Source organism: Pistacia vera, unplaced genomic scaffold, assembly GCF_008641045.1.
Source record: "Pistacia vera cultivar Batoury unplaced genomic scaffold, PisVer_v2 Contig570, whole genome shotgun sequence".
In the NCBI taxonomy this organism is placed as follows: Eukaryota; Viridiplantae; Streptophyta; class Magnoliopsida; order Sapindales; family Anacardiaceae; genus Pistacia; species Pistacia vera.
Window position 1 is genome coordinate 1,592,292 of NW_022196413.1, and position 20,909 is coordinate 1,613,200.

General features: G+C 34.9%; 3 protein-coding genes across 3 annotated transcripts; 2 read left to right on the plus strand and 1 right to left on the minus strand.

Annotated features, from left to right (window-relative positions):
- Positions 1–6,956: 6,956 nt before the first annotated feature.
- On the plus strand, positions 6,957–9,001 carry LOC116108952 (UDP-D-apiose/UDP-D-xylose synthase 2-like). Its single transcript, XM_031395186.1, has 9 exons — positions 6,957–7,226; positions 7,323–7,415; positions 7,512–7,619; positions 7,859–7,973; positions 8,053–8,186; positions 8,284–8,385; positions 8,465–8,557; positions 8,639–8,774; positions 8,856–9,001. Exons 1-9 carry the CDS (start codon positions 6,957–6,959, stop codon positions 8,999–9,001), a joined length of 1,197 nt encoding a protein of 398 aa, XP_031251046.1.
- A 2,198-nt stretch (positions 9,002–11,199) lies between these two features.
- On the minus strand, positions 11,200–14,010 carry LOC116108953. The gene is made up of 5 exons (XM_031395187.1): positions 13,744–14,010; positions 13,516–13,622; positions 12,334–12,841; positions 11,769–11,887; positions 11,200–11,636 (listed from the first exon to the last, which is right to left on the minus strand). Exons 1-5 carry the CDS (start codon positions 14,008–14,010, stop codon positions 11,438–11,440), a joined length of 1,200 nt encoding a protein of 399 aa, XP_031251047.1. The 3' UTR covers positions 11,200–11,437.
- A 1,073-nt stretch (positions 14,011–15,083) lies between these two features.
- Positions 15,084–20,761, plus strand: LOC116108996 (protein SUPPRESSOR OF K(+) TRANSPORT GROWTH DEFECT 1). Its single transcript, XM_031395240.1, has 8 exons — positions 15,084–15,667; positions 16,374–16,479; positions 17,000–17,198; positions 19,262–19,330; positions 19,419–19,493; positions 19,623–19,721; positions 19,836–19,991; positions 20,237–20,761. The coding sequence occupies exons 1-8, from the start codon at positions 15,190–15,192 to the stop codon at positions 20,360–20,362; spliced, it is 1,308 nt and encodes a 435-aa protein (XP_031251100.1). The 5' UTR covers positions 15,084–15,189; the 3' UTR covers positions 20,363–20,761.
- Positions 20,762–20,909: the final 148 nt, after the last annotated feature.

Below are 20,909 nucleotides of genomic sequence, written 5' to 3' on the forward strand. Positions count from 1 at the left end.
CGGGGGTTGCCAAATATTGTTGAAGTTCATTACTCTGCGACTCCATGGAGGACAGCATATTAGTTGTTGTTGTTGTTGGTGGTGGTGCGTCTGAAGAGGAGGCTGTGCTTCGGACTCGGGTCCTCTTCGGCCTATTCAGTGCATTCCAAGAGAATAAGTCTTCATTTGTTTCTTCTGCTACAGCTTCTCTGGATATTTCGCCTCTTTGCGACTGCGGGTTCCCATACCTGTTTTCATATTGGAAATATACTTCGAAAAGACTATTTTTTACCTCTCCTATTTGATTGATATATGATTCGTTTTGTAAATTTTCACTTAAATTGTCAAGACCATTTTCTAAACGTGCTAATTTAATTCTAGGATCAAATATAGCACCTAAACAATAAAGAAAAGGAACGGGTTTCCAATATTTCAAAAAAAAATTTTCCATTGCCTTTATTGGTGCATGTAAAATTTCATTGTCTTTGTTTTTTGTAAATAACTCGGAAATTTTTATAATTGCATGTATTACCAATGGACTAGTAGGGTAATACACACCAGAAAGTTGTAAAGTGGCTTGGTAAAAACATTTGAGAAAAGAATGAAATACTTTAGCTATCTTCCAATCATTTTCTACCAAATGATGAGGACCTCTATTATTTGCTACAAAATAACTAATTATATTAGCATAAGGTAAACATGAATCAAGCATTAAATAAGTACTATTCCATCTAACAGGCATATCTAATGCAAAAGTTCTAGGAGACATATTTGATTTTATACAAGCTTCTTGAAATTCAGCATTTCTTTTATTACTACTAGTAATCCAAGCTAAAGATTCCCTAATTCTATCAATATTTTGTTTAATTGTTTTCATACCACTTTTCACAATTAAATTAATAACATGACATGCACAACGTTGGTGAAAAAACTTCAAATTATTATATAAAAGATAATTATTTTGAAAAAATTCTATAGCTTTACTATTAGAACTTGCATTATCTAAAGTTAAACTTATCACTTTATCAATAATATCATAATCTTCTAAAACTTCAATAATTTTATTATAGATTTCTAAACCACTATGATCCACATCCATTAATCTAAATCCTAATAAAGATTTATTTAATTTAAATTCATTATCAAAATAATGACTAGTCACACAAATATAATCTTGTTTAGCTCTACCACTCCAAATATCAGCAGTTAAAGCCACACTAATATGACAAGTATGAAATTTATTTTTTAATTCTAATTTCATTTTTTTAAACAATTTTATTAAATCATTTCTAGTTGCAGTTTTAGAATAACTTTTAAATCCTGGAAAAAATGAATTTTGAACAAATCTTTCAAAATATTTATCTTCTGCCATATTAATAGGTTGATCAGATGCAGCAATATATAAAGCTAACTGTTCCCTATATACATCAGAATTATAACGCCAAGTAGTACCCATATTAGTTATTTGAGTTTGATTGCTTTCTCTATTTCCATGTTGATTAATATGTTTATTAACATGCCTTTTTAAAGTACTAGTACCATTACCTGAATCAGCTTTATAAATATTTCCACAGTATTTGCATCTCGTTTTCTTGACTTGAACGCCATTTTCTGTCTCGTAAAACTTGCGAAATGTGTCCAAACGTCTGATGTGTGTCTGTCTTCAGTTTTGACGGCAGTTGATGATCCCGCCTCAGCTTGAGATGAAGTTAGACGAGCATGACGATTACGAGGACGACTTCTAGAACCACCGGGAGTTGTTGGAATCGGGGGCGTATTTTGAGATGTATCGGATTCTGAGAATGAGAAAGCGGGACTATTTGAATCTCCTCCTGCATTTATGTTAGTAAAATCAGTGGGACTAGGACTAGGATAGTAGTTTCCTTCATCATTGTAATTGATGGGAGAGAAATATATATCCATTGTAGTTAAAAAAAAAAAAATTGATGTAGAAGAAATAAAAATTAAAGAAAGAGAATTGGAATATGGAAATTGGAATTTGGAATTTGGAAAATTGGAAATATGAATTAAAAATTGCAAAAACTAATAAAAATTAAAATACGAGCAAATTGATAACAAAGAGAATAAGAGATTAAGAGAATAAATGAATAATTGAGAGATTAGATATTAGAGAATATGAGAGAATGAGAGAATTTGAGTTGTGAGAAAAATGTGAGAGTTTAGGGCCAATTTATAGAAAAAAATGGGATAGGAAAATGACGAAAAAGACCCCTCCAACGGTTATAAAACAGCTATATTTCAAGGGTAAAGAGATAATTTGAAAAAACAAATTAGATTTTATATTTTTTAATTTCTTTTTGGGCCAACACCCGACGGGTTGACCGTTATTATATAACAGTCAACCCGCCGGGTTGACAACAACCAACCTGGCGGGTTGGCGGTCTCTCTTAGAAGAGACAAAATAGCAACCCGCCGAGTCGATGGGTTGCCATTTTGTAACCCGGCCCGCCCGGGGGTTGCTGTCGGGTTGGGTTCAACCCGGACCACCAATATCATTGCGGGCCGGGTTAGGGTTGACTCACCTAACCCGGCCCATTTGTTCCACCTCTAATTACTTCATATAGTTAAAGTGTGTCTTTTAATATTTATGTACCCAATTCTTATTCATCATCACTATAGCACTGGTGAAAATGCCCCAAAACTTCGTGAATTAGAACAAAATTTCCTATCTATGCATGAACCTGTCATTAGCAAATGACTTCTGTATTTGCCATAGGAAGCGCTCAAAGTTTCACATTCAAACATTTGACTGCCATTTGCAGCCACAAATCATATTTTTGGTTGAGATGAGCATGTGATTGTGTAGATCGGAATTTAAGGACTTTTTTTTTTTTTTTTTTTTGAAAGACGAGTGGATGACTTACTTCTGTACTTCAAGTATTACTCGTTGGATTGCAAAACTCGAGGGCAAGTTTTTTTTTTTTTAAGAGGGAGATTCCGATGTAGGACATATTTTCTTGATTTAAGATTTAAGATTAATTTTGTTTTTTGGAGTTGATTTTCTAATTTTAATTAGTATTTTAGTTGGTTTTCTAAGTTTAATTAGGATTTTATATTTGGAAGTTTAATTATTTTAGGATTTTAGTTAAATTAGGAAGATTTGTTTTAGTTAGTTTTTGCTTTCTTATGGTAAGACTGCTAGTACTAGTAGAATTAAGGTTTTTATATTCTGATTATAGTAGTATTAATGATTACTTTAGTATAAATATGGTTGTTATCCTACAAACAATTATCAATGGATTATTAATAAAATTTCTCAATGAGTTATTTCATCAGGAGTTATTGTTTGTGAATTCGAGCCACTATGTTAGAGCATATCTAATGTTTGTTATTATTGAAGAAAGAAAGGAACATAACCACTAAAATACTGGAGTGGTCAAAGTTTTGACATCTGAACATTTGACTGCCATTTTGTGACCAAAAATCATAGGGTGCGTTTAGTTTAATATTTCTACCCATATTCTAAATCCTATTCTCCAAATATTGTTTGGCATATTATTTCAGAAATATTACTATATTTTTTTAATTGCTTTTAGACCCCTTAAATTGATTAATACCCCCCCAAAGTTTAAAAATTAACAAAAATACCCCTATTAACCCATACTTGCCAGATTCTGGCAACCACCGTCAGTGGTAGCCGGAATCTATACAATGGCCAACACCACGACAGACACTGGCCGGTAGTTCATCGATCTGGCCGAAAAAGGCCAAATCTAGCCGTCAGCGCCGGCCAAATCTTGGCCATCGTTGACGGAAAACAATGGTCATGTCTTTGGCCTTTTTCGGCCGTCGACCGCCACATTTGGCCATAGATCTGGCCTTTTCCGGCCAGATCCGTGGTGGATCTGGCCGGAAAAGGCCACAGCGACGCGTTACGACACAGATCTGAGCAGTTTGTGTCGTAACGTAATTTTTCGGTCAGATTCTGGTGGTGGTGGCCGGAATCTAGCACTGCGGGTAGTGGGGGTGTTTTTGTCATTTTATATGTTGGGGTGTTTAATTAAATTAGTAAACCTAGGGGTTTTTTTTATAAATTTTTAAATTTTATCTCGTAATATTCCTCTATTCAACTACCCAATATTATTTCTAAAATCCTATCCAAAATAATAAACCAAACGTACCCATACATTTTTGGACTGAGATGACCATGCCGTTGGGTAAAAAAGAATTGAAGGATTATTTCCATATAAACGGTTTCGCTGGAAAAACTATTGAGATGGTGAATATCGACGACAATTAAAGTAATTTAGTGATCATCATTTTATTTTGAAATTTTTTATTAAATAAAATAATTATACTAATTATAATTGTTTAAAAAGGGTTAATGGACCCCCCTGTGGTATGATAAAACAACAAAAATCTATGACATTTCTAAAATAACAAAAAATTTCTTGCCATTAATGAACTGTTAGTGAGTCGTTAAAATTTACACTGTTAAGAGTTTGTAAGTATTACTAAATTACCCTTCTACCATTTATTTTAACACTTAAAAGTTAACAGTTAGGGGATTTATACTATTTCTGAAACCTCAGAGAGACTTATGTTATTTTATCATAGCTAGAAGTATTAATTCATTAACCCTTGTATAAAAAATTAAATTAGTGGGCAACCCAAACTCACCCATACCCATTACAAGCCCAAAAGATTTACCCAAATTTAACCCAATCCTTAATGGGGTGAACCCAACCCAGGCCTCATCCGCCTTTGGAAATGTTGGATCCTTTAATATGTCTAAAAATTCTCTCTTAATACTGACAAAAATTGACTCTGGAAGAAGCGAAGTACTCAACCATTAATGTCAATTTCCCTCCATAATGTAGTTAAAAGACAAAGAAAAACTCTACTCTCTAAAACACATTCGTACTCCTGCTCATTATAATACTAGGCCTTTGGATACGATTCAGAGTAACTGTTGATGCGATTCCAGTGGTGGGTTTTGCCAAAGGATCATTCTCTTCTACAGGTTAGTATAGGTTAACATTTAATGTTTCTGTTTCTGTCTTGAAATGCTGATTTTCATATGTTTCTTTGATCAATCAAACTTGGTTAAACATATAGGGGCTAGTGGTACTGAGGAGACAAATTAAAATTTTATCATTAACAATTTCTAAACAAATAAGTCATAAGTAATTTCATGTTATATCTCAATCTTCTAATTTTATATGTTTTTCAATTCTCAATGTTTTCATTGTATCTTTAGTTTCGTGAAGAGACTTCAAAATTGGCTTATATCTGGTTTAACAAATAAGGATGAAGGTTAAAGAGTGGCTCATTGCAATACTCTTTGTCTGCGTTAAGTTCCTTTATCCCTCCTCAGTTTCGGTTGTGACTAATGGGAGTGAAGTTGATTAGCTTATTTTCTTCTTCCCCGGAAACTTTGTAATATGACATTAATTAACTGCTCTAAGAAATGTGTTTTGTGCAGGATCCCGAATTCTACCTCCTTAAAGAATATGATTCCCCATGCATTCTTGGCTTAATTGATAAACAAAGATGGACCTATGCCTGTGCAAAGCAGATGATTGAAAGGCTAATATATGGTACATTAATTTTTTTATTTGGCTTTTTGAATCTCTGTGTGTTATACTATCTAAACCTTGTTTCAACTTACACCTGTAGCTGAATCTGCATAGCGTTCCCTCGAGTTTACGATTGTAGGACCTTTCAATTGGATTGGTCGAAGGATGGACTTCATTCCAGGCACTGAAAGAGGAGAAGGAGTTCCATCAGTTTTAGCTTGCTTTACCAGTGTAACTCAAGCTTCTTTCACTTCCAACACTGTTTTTTCTTTAATTTTTACAGTACATTTTTTTTTTCTTCCTAATGGTGCACTCAAGCTTTTTGATGGTGGGAAGTCTCAGAGGAGCTTCTGCTATATCAATGATGCCGTTGAAGCTGTTCTTTAATGATTGTAATTTCAATTTAGTACCAATCATTATTGATCTGAAAGCTGCTATAGAACTGGCCCTTTACAAACTAATCTTTTGCAGGAAAACCCAGCGCGAGCAAATGGCAAGATTTTTAATGTGGGTAATCCTAAAGACGCCACCTAGTTTCCTTTTTGGCTTCTGTTCTTCATTTAACACAAAAATTTGCTAAGAGTTTTGACATTCTTCCCATTTTGTATTTTGTTATAGGTTGGACGCCTAAAATGCCCCTTCGTACTATTTTAACACTTTTGCTTATGTCCAGAACGTGGATGAGGAACTATCAGGTCTGAAAGAAGCTTTGAAGTTGACATCTGAAACGATTTCCTTCTGTGCTGCTCCTTTGTTTTCCCTTCCATACAAGATATTAACCACCTCTATAAATTATTATCCATTTCCTCTCTTATAACCTGACTTGTAGTAAAGGAGAAAAAAATGAGGTCCAAACTGATAACAATGTATAATGATCATGCAATAAAATCAGGGAATAGGCCCTTCTGTTAAGGCCACAATGTAGAATATCCATCATTGCATTTGCTATGGAACTGACTGGTTATCTTGATAAAAAAATTACTCAACAAAACTGTCAATTTTAAAAAGGCAGAATTCTCTATGATAGAAGCAGACCCAGTGAAGCAAATGAGAGAAGAGGGCTTAAAATATTGATAAACCCATAGGCCTGAAGAATCCTGGTTTCCTTTTCTCCTCTTTTGCTTTTGTTTTATTTAACACAAATATTTTCCCTAAGGTTTATGCAGAAAGATCTGGTGAGTCTGCCTCTAAGCCATTACTGTCATAAATTTTTTCTTTGACGTAACCTTTTCAATAAGAAGATCAATCTTTTCTGGTATTCGTTGCATGTAACTAACTGAAATTTGTGCGACTTTTATTGTATTTACTAAACTACCCCTCCTTGTTGGTTAATCCCCTGCTTCGTTTCCCTCCATAAAGCAGTTATAAGATTCTCCAAAACACATTCATTCTTGACACTCTCTCCCCAAACCTGGTGACTCCATTTTTGTTTATTCAATGGAAAGATTCAACTTAGACGGTGAAAAAATCAAACCCTTAACAATCTGCTTGATTGGTGGCGGTGGCTTTATCGGCTCACACCTTTGCGAGAAGCTCCTCTACAAAACTCAACACACTGCCATAATCATTGATGTCTCCTCCACCAAGATAAAACATCTCTTGCGTCCTTATTCTTGCTGGTTTGGTCGAGTTCAGTTTCATGAAATTAATGTCAAGCGTGACACGCTACACCAGCACCTTGAACCCCTCATTGCAGCCTCTGATCTTGTAAATGACTTTTCTTGTTTTAACTTCTTTGTCTACTTCACTATTTCTCTTGGATGTTTAATTTCCGGGAATTGATCGAGTTTTTTTTTTGGGTAGGTTATTAATCTTGCAGCCATTCGCACTCCTGCTAATTATAATACTAGGCCTTTGGATACGATTAAAAGTAACTCTGTTGATGCGATTCCAGTGGTGAGTTTTGCATTTTTGTAAAACTTGGTTGCTATTTGGTTATTTTTGCTGTAAATTTGAGTATTTTGTGATCTGGGTTTGATCTTTTTCGGTTAGGTTGAGTTCTGTATCAAGTACAAAAAGCGATTGATCCATTTCTCTTCTTGTGAAGTCTATGGAAAGACTATTGGAAGCTTTTTACCAAAGGATCATGCTCTTCAAAATGTAAGTATAGGTTAACATTTTAAGGCCTCTCGTTTGTTTCACTGAACCAGTTTTCTTATGATAGATAATCTTACTTTCTTGAAATGTTGAATTTCATTGGTTTCTTGTGTAATTCTTTGGTCAATCAAACTTGGTTAATCAAGATTAACCAAACTTTGTGATTAATCGCTCTAAGAAATGTTGTTGGATGATGGTAATTGTCAGTTTTTGAATGAACATTAATATTGCCGTTTGTGCAGGTATCCGAACTCTACCTCCTTAAAGAATATGATTCCCCATGTATTTTTGGCTCAATTGATAAACAGAGATGGACCTATGCCTGTGCAAAGCAGATGATTGAAAGGCTAATATATGGTACTGTAATTTTTTCATTTGGCTCTTTGAATCTCATTGTCTTATACTATCTAAACCTTGTTTCAACTTACACCTGTAGCTCAATCTGCATTGCATTCCCTCGAGTTTACCATTGTAAGACCTTTCAATTGGATTGGTCCAAGAATGGACTTTATTCGAGGCATTGATGGTCCAAGAGAAGGAGTTCCAAGAGTTTTAGCTTGCTTCACCGGTGTAACTTAAGCTTCTTTTATTCCCAACACTTTGTTTTCGCTTCTTTAACTTCTGCTGTACGCGTTTTTATTTTCTTCCTAATAGTTCTGAATTGCAGAATCTCCTGCGTGGAAAACCACTTAAGCTTGTTGATGGTGGGCAGTCCCAGAGAAGCTTCTGTTATATCAAGGAAGCCATTGAAGCTGTTCTTTTAATTATTGTAAGTTCACTTTAGAATCATCATTCATCTGAAAACTGCTATAGAAATGGCCCTTCAATTACAAACCAATCTTTTGCAGGAAAACCCAGCGCGAGCGAATGGCAAGATTTTTAATGTGGGTAATCCTGAAAATGATGTTACAATAAAGCAATTAGCAGAGTTGATGATGGAGGTATACTTAAGCCTAAAGATGCCGCCTAGTTTCCTTTTTCGCTTCTGATATTCATTTAACACACAACAATTTTCCATTAAGGTTTATGCAGATGAAACTAAACAGCCTGCCTCCAAGTTTACAACCATTGATGTAAGCTCAAACAATTTCTACGGTCCAGGATATGATGACAGCGATAAGCGGATCCCTGACATGACAATTATCAACAGAGAGCTTGGTAAGCAACCACTTTTTCTTCACTCTATGCAGTTTTGTTGCCAAGATTTTTGACACTCTTCTCATTTGTGTTTTTGTACAGGTTGGAAGCCTGCAATGCGCCTTCGTACTATTCTAAAACTTTGCCTTGACCACGCGATAGATGAGTATAAGTCGGCAATTAAGAATGAATGTGACAGTCTGTTGGAGTTTCACACTGGTTATGAATATTTCTCTGGTTCTGAATAAATTCTTCAGATTCAATGCAATTTTGTTTTTGTAGATAGATTCCACAGTTCTAAGAGCCATTTCTGACCATTAGTCTTGCTGAGGCCATTGTTGCAAACGTGGGTGTATTGTATATCTCTGCTTTTGTTCAGTTGTCTTGCTTCAAAGTTCAGTGGAACCAATTTTACACTTCGGATAATGAATGAAAATCTAAAGTGCAGTAAACGAGCAGAAATGAAGCGAAGGGCTAGATGTCCAAACTGATAACAATGTATAATGATCATGAAAAAATTTGCTTTTGTCTTCAAATCAGGGAATGGGCCCCTTTGTTAAGACCACAATGTGGAATATCTCTCCTTGCATTTGCAATGGGGTACAACACTAAATTATTTCATTACTCTGCTAATTTTAGGTGGTTCTGTCTCTTACTAAAGCTTGATTCCTTTATTTGTTCTTTATTCAAGCATTCTGCAATATGTTAACTATTCAGAAAAGAATGGAGGTTAGCACAAAATTGGGAATCAATTAAAAATTTTAATCTTTTAAGATAGAAGTATTTTCATTGTCCCAAATACAAATTTTGATTACCTATTTATATTGGGAACAGTATCCAATAAACTATGAAGAATTTACTTAAACTATTTAATCTGCATGAACACCTAAACCCATTATAAACACCCTTAATTTCAACTTGAAAAATACCAACAGTCATTCAATCAATCTTCCCCCTCCTCTCCAATTTCATTGTTTTTCATTCAATCATTTACAAATACCAAACTGATCATGGAGGTGGTCACCAAAATCCCATCGGCTAAGACGTACAAGGCCTTTGTCCTTGAAAAATGACTTAGGAAACCAAGATAAGACCCTCTCCAGACGGTGGATCCATGTGCAAGAGCATCAGCAGGCACTATGGCATTGGTGAGTTTGAGATCAATGAAGAACAAATTAAGGCTGGCAAAGAAAAGGCTACAAGAATGTTCAAGGCTATTGAAGCTTACCTTTTGGCAAATCCCGATGCCTATTAAACACAGGTCTTGGTGATTGTGACCCCCAAGTGGCTCGTAACTTTCTATATGAACAAAGAATCTCAAGAGTAATAAATTTACTGATAAGAATTATCTTGGAGCCTCTCTACATATCACCTGCAATTGATGGGTGCACTTTGTTCCAAATTTTGGAAAAACAAGGCAATTATAAGAGCAATGGTCAGAATGATTCCATGTGAGCAAAACTAGACCTATTTTTAAGACTTGCTGGTGAATTTTCATTAACTAGTCGATGTACTGCTAACATTGTTAAACAATCCAAAGAAATAATAATAAAAAAGAGGAGGCTAGGGTTTCATTGATACTGCAAAATTCAATTGAATACTAAAAGTATGATTTAACCTAAATACAAAGATATATATAGACTAAACAAAGGAAATAATGAAAAGACAGATCTACCTTTAATAAACAATAAAACAAAATAACCTATATTTCTTAACAAGATCACCAATGATGCAATCACTTTTAACGAATGCGAAAATATACATATGGGTTTACATTGGATCTCACCTGAATCGCCCATCTATCCTCTAAGGAAGAGTTTGGTTTTGACTAATTACTGTTTGACAAAAGTCTAGGAAAGGTAAAATTGTTAGAATTTAAGTCTGAGGTTGTAAAGCCACTGAATTTCCAAGTTTAAGACAAGAATATTATTTCTGACAACACAAAAAAAAAAGTCATGGTGATCTTTAACTAGCCCAAAAGAATGTCGTGGTTTAAAAATGATGGTGCTGTGAGCATCTAATCAAACTAGCAGATTGCTTAATGGACCTTTTGTAAAGATACTTAGTGTAACAAACAAGGAACCACGGGCTAACCCAAATAGACAGGAGGGGCAAAAACCACATTATTTGACACTGATGAGGCCTAAAGAGATTTTTGAAATTAGTTGGTATAACGGTATAACCTACCTGTCTGCATACATTTCTTGAAGCTAAAATCTTATATGGTAACATCATTCCAGATGGAAACTTCATAGTAACCTCCACTCCGCATGGTCAATACAGGATTCTTACGGGCGTTAACTGGTTTCGTTTAGCAATCAAGTAATTCTACAAAACATCTACTGACTGAGTTGGCATATTGGGAATTTTCTTGATTATATGTTGTTCTGACTATACTAATATCCATGTACCGTAAGGTTCATACTGTTCTTAGAAAGAAAAAAAGGAAGCATACAAATTCAGAGACTATAAGATAAATTTGAGAAATCCTGAATGCATGACTGTTATCATACAAATATAGTTTTGAAACCTAAAATTTGTAAGGGAAATTAACCAAAAAAAAAAAAAAAAAAGACGTGAGAGTTTACAGCCTTGAAAGTATTTGTTTCACCAACCACTTGCTCACAGGAGCAACTGTCTCAGCAACATTAAGAAGTTCTACCAAAGGAGGAGCTCCGGATTGACTAGGCAACAGCAACAATATATGCATTCCAAGCATCTTTCTGTTGAAAACTTCTAACCTCTTCATACTTCGCATCTTGTGCAACTCCAAAGCCCTCTGTACTTCTGTTTTCTTGCGTGTCTGGCATCTCACGAAGCCAAAAATGGACAGATTGGAACCCGGCTTCTTCTAAGCAGTCCTTAATCTCCGGTAGTGACCACCTGGGAGATGAGCAACCATATTCCAATATTTAAAAGAATTTACCAGAACATGATATAGTAAAAGTCAATATGAATTACAGGGGGAAAGCCCTGAGCTCATGTGCAATTATGTAGAATGCATTGAATACTTACAGCCTCCAGCTGTATGAAAATGCATGTCGAAGTTTTTTCTGCTGCTTTTGAAGATGAAAGTGGAGGCTAATTCTTGTTTTTCGCTCAACAATGTCAAACTCAGCTTGCTCCCAAACATACTGTGAACATATAATAAGCAAAATGGAATTTGATACAAAAAGCTTCCCATGTCAAACAGATATCAATTTACAATTAGACTGGAGAAGTTCAATAATCAAGAGAGGTGAACCAAAATTAGATATCCCTTCCCTTGATACTTCTTAAATGATTTGATGTTGACAACATATATGACTTCTAATGAAAAAATTCTGAGTGTTTTCAAATGTTTGACAATCCTGGTTCAGAATTAATAACACTCAAATAATTAAATTATGGTCAAATATTGTGGAGCACTGTCTGTATCTTATATAAGTTCCGCTGCAAGCCTTGTGCTGATAACAATTCATGTCAGACATTTTACATTTCTGTTAAAAAGGACATTGACCCATCATGTTAAATTTTGTATTTGGAGTGTTCAAACTAATGATATGATAGTCAAGAATTTTTGGAGTGGGATAGATTATACCGTAAAATTGGCAAATCTCCTCTGGAGTCTTAACTTCTGCTCTGATGATGTGCCACCATATAAATCCATCACAAATATACCACCTTTTTTAGACAGGGCACCAAGAGCATGCTTGAAATACAAAACCAAATCTGCACGTTTGTGGAGACAACAACAGCTGTAATTGAAAGCACACACAATGTCTCTTGCCTGCTGTGGATAAGTCCTCATTGAGCAGTTGTTATCACTAGAAGCAGTAGAGCCATCTTGCCTCGCAGAATCCAAAGTGGAAGCCTCAGAACTATTGTCATTCTCCTTTAATGTAATGTTCCTTACCAACTCTTGAGGGTCACATCTCACTAGTTTGGCCTCAAGAGGTTGCAAAACATTCCCATGAAAAAGGGATATTCTGGAATAACAATCAGCGCCAACTTTGTTAACATTATTCTCCATGCACCATTCTAGTGCCTCCAGGTCCAAATCCAAACCCACAGCGGTCCGTCTTGAGTCACTCCGGAGCCATTCTGTACTGTCAAACAAATAGCATAACAGTCATGTTATGTATTTAGGAACATATGTTGGCAGTTGAGAAGCATCAGGACTGTGAATTTGCAATAAACCATTCAAGATTCTAATAGAAAACAAATGTCTTGTTGATTAGCCACATCCTGAAAATTACACTGAAACCCATAAACTACCTTACATTGTTAAGAAGTTAGAACAGTGAGAGAGTAAGTGCATGACAGTTTGTACATACATTCAAAAAACTCTTGAAATTGCAAAAAGACTGCAAATTCACTCACCATGGCTTTTTTTAAAAAAGATCATGGCTCATAAAAGGTAACTTTCTTTGCCGAGATGACAATCTCTTCATAGATTCTAATACAATTGATGACCAGTTAAAATCTTTGAGAAACATGTAGTTCTGCCTATCTGCATTAATTAATATAATTTCAGAGAAGGTGAATTTCATTTTATTTTGCTAATGATATCAGTGTTTTAGGTGTTATACCAAGCGGGGGTGTTTAACCCTGCATAAAGTCTCAAATCAACCTAAAAATTACAAACATCAAACATTTCATCAAATGAAACCAGTCTATACTACAAACCCATCCAACACATTCATTTGTTCTACAAATTCATATCACAAACTCCCAAAAAAAAAAAAAAAAAAAAAAAAGTCCTAAAAATGAAAGCAAGTACCTAAGTAAAGCAGTGCCACAAAAATCTTCTTGAAGATGAAGTGGCTGCCTCCCACCGACGTACATCAAAAAGAACTTCTGCAAATAACTTATGTCCCCTTTTGGTGACTGCATTCAAAACACAATTCACAAAATCCCATTAAAGTTTTACTGCATAAAACAATCCAATTCTGTTAATTCAAAATCACTTGTATATATCCTAAGATGAAAAGTTGGTTCATACTGATACCTGTACGGATTGCTGGTAGAGAAGAAACTTAGAGGGCATGTTTGTTGATGGGTGAGGGTCATTTTGATCATCTTGTTCTTGTAGACCATCATCATCATCATCAAAAATTTGAGGCAGTTCTTGATCAGAAGAGGAGGGTAAACTTGAAGGGTAGCTATAGTCAGCTTCATAACCTTCTTCATGGTCTTGAGCGTTGTATGAAAAGTCACCTCTTCGTGAAGCTGAAGCTTTTTGTTGGTGTTTCTGTTTCTTCTCTTTCTTTCCCATTCTTCAAAATATCAAATCCGCCGCCGACACTCTCCACCAACTCTGAATTTTACCAATTTTCAATTGTTAACCTATAACTTGATTGTGACATCTTTATTGTTTGATTTTTATTACCTAAATTTCTAACCATTCATTTGTTTGTTTAATCTAACGGTTTAAAGACTGAAAATTAGGTCAAGGCTGTAAATATGATTTATTTATTCAAAAATTTAAATTGTTAATTTAAGTCAAAATTTTGGAATTTGTTTTTTTCTTTATTCAAAAGATTAAACACACAGTAACCCTTTCACAAATATTATTTACGATATAATTTATTCAACAATTAAAACATATGGGGTAAAAGAAATCACGAGGATTGAAATAAATAAAACAATTCATTTATCTATCAAATAAAATGTTTTAATTTGAAAAGGAGAATAGCATAAAATACAGTTAAGGTTTCTGACAACATTTTTTGTTATTTTTAAATGGATTCTCAAAAATTAAAAATTGTATAATTAATACCTTCAAAATTTTATCACTGATATCTTTTTTCCCTATTTTTATTATATTTACAAACATTTTTTATATGAACAAAATTGTCATTTTGAGAAGGTTATTATTTTACCCATCCAACTCTAATGATAACACGACAAATATTTAAAATTTTTATTTTGGTATCTTTGCCCTAACTCAATTATATTGCTATTAAGTTTACAAAACACTTTCTTATATGATCAAATTTATCATTTTACTCATCTAATAAAAAATTATTAATGATACAATTTTTAAATTTTGAAGGTGCTTTTAATAAAACTTGCAAAAGTTGTCAGACAAATAAATTCAAAAACATTAATTCACAAAGAAAGAAAAATTAAATTATTTAAAAAGTTAACAAAAAAAAGGAAGTAGAAAAATATATAACAAGTAATCTAGCGTTTGTAGTCCATTAAACGGAAAGGGCGGAATTGGTACGCTTGAAAGCTTAAGCCTTTGGATTTTGGCCCGTCCCTTCCAAGAAACCACACCATTTCTTTTAGTTAAATCCCATCTCACAACACGCTTTTTCACTTTGACAGTTAATCAAACGAATCAGAAATTCTCTATTTCGCTCTTTTTTTTTTTCTTTTTTCTTTTTTTCAACATCAATTTCATCAATCTATCTATCTCTCATGCGATTCGATCCAAAGCCCTAAAAATATGTACAGCAACTTCAAAGAACAAGCAATCGAGTACGTCAAACAAGCCGTGCTGGAAGACAATGCCGGAAATTACGCTAAAGCCTTCCCTCTTTACATGAACGCTTTGGAGTACTTCAAGACCCATTTGAAGTACGAGAAGAATCCCAAGATTAAAGAAGCTATTACCCAGAAGTTTACCGAATATCTCCGTCGTGCCGAGGAGATCCGTGCCGTTTTGGACGATGGTGGGCCCGGTCCGGCCCATAACGGCGACGCTGCTGTGGCCACCCGCCCCAAGACGAAGCCCAAGGATGGTGGTGGCGAAGGTGGCGATGGGGAGGATCCCGAACAGGCCAAGCTGCGTGCCGGCTTGAATTCGGCGATTATTAGAGAGAAGCCCAACATCAAGTGGAATGACGTGGCGGGTCTCGAGAGCGCCAAGCAGGCGTTACAGGAGGCTGTGATTTTGCCTGTTAAATTCCCTCAGTTTTTTACGGGTGGGTTTGTTTTTATTTTGTTGTGGGATTGTTTATTTGGTTGTTATTGAGTTGATTGCGATCGAATTTTTGGGATTTGTGAGATTGAATTGAATTCTTTTGAGTTGTTTGTTCTAATCATGCTTTTATATTTGTTGTTAAGGCGATTGAATAATTGATTTGTGTTACAAACTGGTTCAAAGTTAGATTAGATTTTATGAAGAGGGAAATTTGCTGTTTTTGTTTCTGGTTGGCACTTACGTTAGGGATCATGTTGGTAGAATTGAACATAGGGAGGATAGTGGCTAATTATGCTGAGTTTTCTGATTGTTGGTGGATTTTAAGAGGTAAATTTTGGTTTTGGCACTTCTGCTCTTGTTGCAGTTAACATCAGATAGACTATGCAGTGCTGGACTTGTAAAGGAGTAGGAGTTTCAGCGTTCTTTTTTAATGAGATTCTGCATTGACTGTTGTGGAAAGGCTGTGGTGAATGTTGAGGTTTTTTCTGTATCTGCCATTTTGGCTATGCAACAGTCACAATTGTTTCTGCTGTTTGATAAAGCAGGGAGGGCAAATTAGATTAGTGAATTGTGTATCTTATGATATATTTCTTTCTTTCTTTTTTTAAACAGTTCTGTTCTTTATTATATAGCACATTCTAGTTGTGGGTTTGTTCTTTCATTCATTTTGTTTAAATTCTAAGCTTTTCATGCTTGTTTTATTTCAGGCAAGAGACGACCATGGAGGGCTTTTCTATTGTATGGGCCACCTGGAACTGGGAAGTCATATCTAGCCAAGGCTGTTGCTACTGAAGCTGATTCTACATTTTTCAGGTGACATTCATCAGCTAACAAAATGCAAGATTGTTGTGCTGCTATTATACATGTATAGAAAAAAATTAAAGGCTAGAGCATATGGCAATTTATGCATTGGTCATGTTACGAAGATGCAGGGATCTTGGGTATTTGTACCATAAGTTTAAGTTTTTTGAATATTTTTTTATCACATCCCGAGTTGTGTATCCTTTTGGCTGACCACTTTACCAAGATATGAGGGCATGAAAATATAAGTATTCCAAACTTAAATGATGACCTTTTCATCCCTGATGGCCGGAGTCAACAAGGCCTCATAATTGGTTATGATTATAATATTGTTGCTACACTTGCATACGATGATTTTTATCGTTAACTTTTCTGTCAAACTCAAAATCAAATTATATATGTTTTCACACCGGTTCTCTGCATCTCCACTATATGAATTTCTGCTGAGATTTTCTATGTTTATGGATGTAGGTCAATAAATGGCATGTGCTTATTGCTGGTGATTAATATATTCTTTTTTCTTGGTGGATAGTGTTTCTTCTTCAGACTTGGTTTCAAAGTGGATGGGTGAAAGTGAAAAGCTTGTTTCAAGCCTCTTCCAGATGGCTCGTGAAAGTGCTCCTTCTATTATCTTCATTGATGAGATAGATTCATTATGTGGAACACGTGGAGAAGGAAATGAGAGTGAAGCTTCTAGACGTATCAAAACTGAACTTCTTGTGCAGATGCAGGTATTGTTTTCTTTTGATAAAAAAATTATCTACTTAAATGTCTAAAGTATATCATTTATATCTGCTAAATATGTTTTCCTATTTGGCCAAGAAAATGTAGTAACTGTCATGGCACTAGAATAGTTAAATTAATGTGTATGAATATTTGCAGCTTCCCTCTCCTTCATCATCTTTGTCTTCTTTCTTAAATGACATCATCCCATGACAGCATGGGAATGGGGGTTAGTAAAGCTGTATTGGATAATGTATAAGTAATTTAATATTTTGGGTGATAGGAAAATTTACTACATTTTATGACACTCGTACAAATTATTTGGGTAATATGTGTAATAAATACTTCTGTTTAATGCATATTGAATTTTGATGTCAGCTTTTAGTTTACAGCCTTCTTATGTTTAGGAGCCAGGCATGATAATTGTAGTTTGGTAGCTCTCTTATATAATTGATTTTTTTTGAAGTACAATAGTTGGATTTTTTTTTTTTTTTTAATGAATCGTTTATGAAATTTTGATGCTGGCATTGCTGTTTTGTTTTTGTGTTCTGGATTCTGCATCTGTAGAGTGCTTCCACTTGTATTTGTTGTGCTGCTTTGCAGTTAGGTTGCAAAGCCATGCCTTGATCACGTGCAAATACTAAGTACATTTTTAATCCAGTCTTGAGCTTGAGTTGTTAATCAATTGAACAAGCCTAAGGTAAACTTAGTGGAGCTAGGTTTGGTGAGTTCCTAAGCTGAAACTTTCTGAGTCAGAATTATCCTAAAATTAATCTCAAGGTTTGGTTTGAGCAGTTAAAATTTTTGGTTTTGATCAAGAGGCCAGGTTTTAACTCCCTTTTGGGCCACATACTTAGAATATGGTCTCCCACAAGTTCTCTAATTACAAAAATTGCAGGGTTTGACAGTAGTTTCTAACTTAAAGGTCGAGGGATTTATGGGTGATGTAAAATAAAAAAGCATTATCCCAACATTGGGTTGCAGTGGGTTTAATCAAGATGATATTGATATGATCAACCTTTTCTTTGGCAAGAAAATTGGGAAACAGAGTCGGAGATGTGATGTTCGTTAGCAATCATTTGAGGGAAACTAAGGCTAAATATTTAGCATTTTGCTTTGCGGTATGTATTTATTCTTTAAGGAGACGAGTTGCTGGATTGTATGAAGCTAATGGATGATGAAGAAATCTACTTCTATTTTGTTACTGATGCCAACTTAAGCGCTGATATAAGCTAAAATTGAGTTCTCGTTGCCATGTAAGCTGGTTCTTGTTTTTAGTGTATAAGGTGACTGGGGGTTGGTGGTCACAATTCAAGTAATTTTAGTTGAGGAGGTAATTAGCATGATTAGTTCTGATTGTTTTGGTCTCTCTTTTCTCATGTATTTTGTCATAAATATTGCAGCACACCATCTCCAAATCAAGGTGGATGCTAGTCTGTAATTTTTTGGTCACCTCTCATTAACCTTAATTTTTAAGTGTATGTAAACTATGAGGCATATTGTAGTCATGTTACAACCGAAATATATCTTTTTAGGTAGAAAGGCATTGATTACTTATTATTAGCTTAAGCTGCATGTTATATAATATTGTGATCAATATCAAATCGTAGATGCCTAAATTTGCCAGCTCCAGGCTACCTTTTTTCTTGAGTATAATTGTCTTACCATTTGTCCTTATGATTACGCATTTGTGCTTTTGATGCCAATGCTTTCAAAATTGCTTATGAACAAATTGGTTATTGAAGGTAGACAAGTGCTGAAGCTGGAAAGATTTGTTCTAAGGATGTGTTTGTATTTACAGTGAGATTTGTAAATCCAGTGTGATGATTAGTCTTGTTGACTAATTTGTGTGTTAAGTTTGTGCTGATGGAGAAGATATTTAGATAATGGCATAGAACTTGCGATGTAGCCCATTTAACTTCTTGTATTGCATTGCTGTGAATATGAATTATAAGTTTTAACTTCTGCTTTGTGATGTATTTCTTGCCAAATTCATGGATGTTGATCAGCTCTTTTCTTTGTTTGCAATCTTAGTCCTCAGCTGTACCTTATCTATCTCACTTGTTTTTAGGGTGTAGGACACAATGATCAGAAAGTTCTTGTTCTTGCAGCAACAAATACTCCCTATGCCCTAGATCAGGTAAAAGGAATGTTTGGGCAATTATTTTTGTGATTTCATCTTGCATATTTGGATTATTATGTACTGTCGTTAATAATAGTAACTACAGGCCATCAGACGGCGTTTTGACAAGCGTATATATATCCCACTTCCAGATTTGAAGGCACGACAGCACATGTTCAAAGTATGTGAACTTGCCCATTATTTTTTGTTTTTGTTTAAAATGTTATTGCTAAAAAATATTTGGCTACTCTGTTTTTTTCCCCTGTGGTGAACAATTTACCTTACTTGTTTGGCTTAAAAAACTGAACAGGTGCATCTAGGAGATACTCCACACAACTTGACTGAAAGTGACTTTGAAAGTTTAGCTCGCAAAACTGAGGGGTTTTCGGGTTCAGATATTGCTGTTTGTGTAAGTGTCATGCTTATATGAGATGCTGTCAATAGAGTTGATTGAAACTAGCCAACTGTTGCCTTTTGTTGTGTGGTCTCAACCAATGTTTCTGTTCGGCCATGGTTGTTTCAGGTTAAGGATGTCCTTTTTGAACCTGTTCGGAAAACTCAGGATGCCATGTTTTTCTTTCAAACTCCTAATGATATGTGGATGCCATGTGGACCAAAGCAGCAAGGTGCTGTCCAAATTACCATGCAGGATCTGGCAGGACAAGGACTTGCAGCTAAGGTATGGAGCATTGCAATTTTATGAACTTGCTATGCTGCTTTGGTTAAGATATTTGGGTTTTGCTTGTTTCAAAATTTCTGTATACCACAGTTTTGTAGTTTATCAGACATCTAACAGATTCCATTTTTAAACTTTTCTTCTGACCAAAGAAGAGAAAACAAAGTTGCATAAGATATCCAGAAACATTAGATTTTTATTTAGTATGTTTAGATTGGTTAACCTATTGCTGATTCATGCCGATGCAGATACTTCCTCCCCCAATCTCAAAAGCAGATTTTGATAAGGTACTTGCGAGACAGAGGCCAACAGTGAGCAAGGCTGATCTTGAAGTTCAGGAGAGATTCACAAAGGAGTTTGGAGAGGAAGGTTAACGAGACGAAGAATATGACAGTGAGTCACACTAGTGAGTGCAACCACTATGATTGTATTTTTATTTATCACTTATGGAGCCAATGATTTACTTAAAATGGGGAAGGTGACTTGACTTCCCTTTTTCTGTATTCTGATGGAAAAACTGGAGTTTGATACTTGTTAATTGTTGTTTCAAATTGTGTAAAGAACAGTTCCGAAATTACTGCCTATGTTGAACAAGATGCATATATTGCTGGTTGCCTTCATTGTTCAGACCAATGATTTTCGCCAACTAATTTTATCTGGTTTGATAGATTTTTTGTTTTCCAGATATGTTTCAGAAATTGCTATAAAAAACGTATTGGAAAGGCTGAGATGGCTGGAGGCAGCAGCAATTGTGTATTTTGTGAATTTATTTCTGGTTTTTTGTTCCTCATCCTTTCTTCTACTAATTATTTTTTTTTTTTTTTTTAAAAGGTCTAATAGGTTTGGAAAATGTGATTATATTCATTAACATAGCATATAACTTGTCAATAAATGTGTAGACAATTTTATGTTCTAAGTTGG

Excerpts from the sequence above, each read along its gene's own strand:
- LOC116108952 (XM_031395186.1), top strand. The coding sequence starts at position 6,957 with ATGGAAAGATTCAACTTAGACGGTGAAAAAATCAAACCCTTAACAATC. Across the intron at positions 8,558-8,638 it reads TAGCAGAGTTGATGATGGAG|GTTTATGCAGATGAAACTAA; the intron begins GTATACTTAAGC and ends TTTTCCATTAAG. Across the intron at positions 8,775-8,855 it reads AATTATCAACAGAGAGCTTG|GTTGGAAGCCTGCAATGCGC; the intron begins GTAAGCAACCAC and ends GTTTTTGTACAG.
- LOC116108953 (XM_031395187.1), bottom strand. The coding sequence starts at position 14,010 with ATGGGAAAGAAAGAGAAGAAACAGAAACACCAACAAAAAGCTTCAGCT. Across the intron at positions 13,623-13,743 it reads TCTACCAGCAATCCGTACAG|TCACCAAAAGGGGACATAAG; the intron begins GTATCAGTATGA and ends TTTTGAATGCAG. Across the intron at positions 12,842-13,515 it reads TGTGGCACTGCTTTACTTAG|TACAGAATGGCTCCGGAGTG; the intron begins GTACTTGCTTTC and ends TTTGTTTGACAG.
- LOC116108996 (XM_031395240.1), top strand. The coding sequence starts at position 15,190 with ATGTACAGCAACTTCAAAGAACAAGCAATCGAGTACGTCAAACAAGCC. Across the intron at positions 15,668-16,373 it reads ATTCCCTCAGTTTTTTACGG|GCAAGAGACGACCATGGAGG; the intron begins GTGGGTTTGTTT and ends GTTTTATTTCAG. Across the intron at positions 17,199-19,261 it reads AACTTCTTGTGCAGATGCAG|GGTGTAGGACACAATGATCA; the intron begins GTATTGTTTTCT and ends ACTTGTTTTTAG.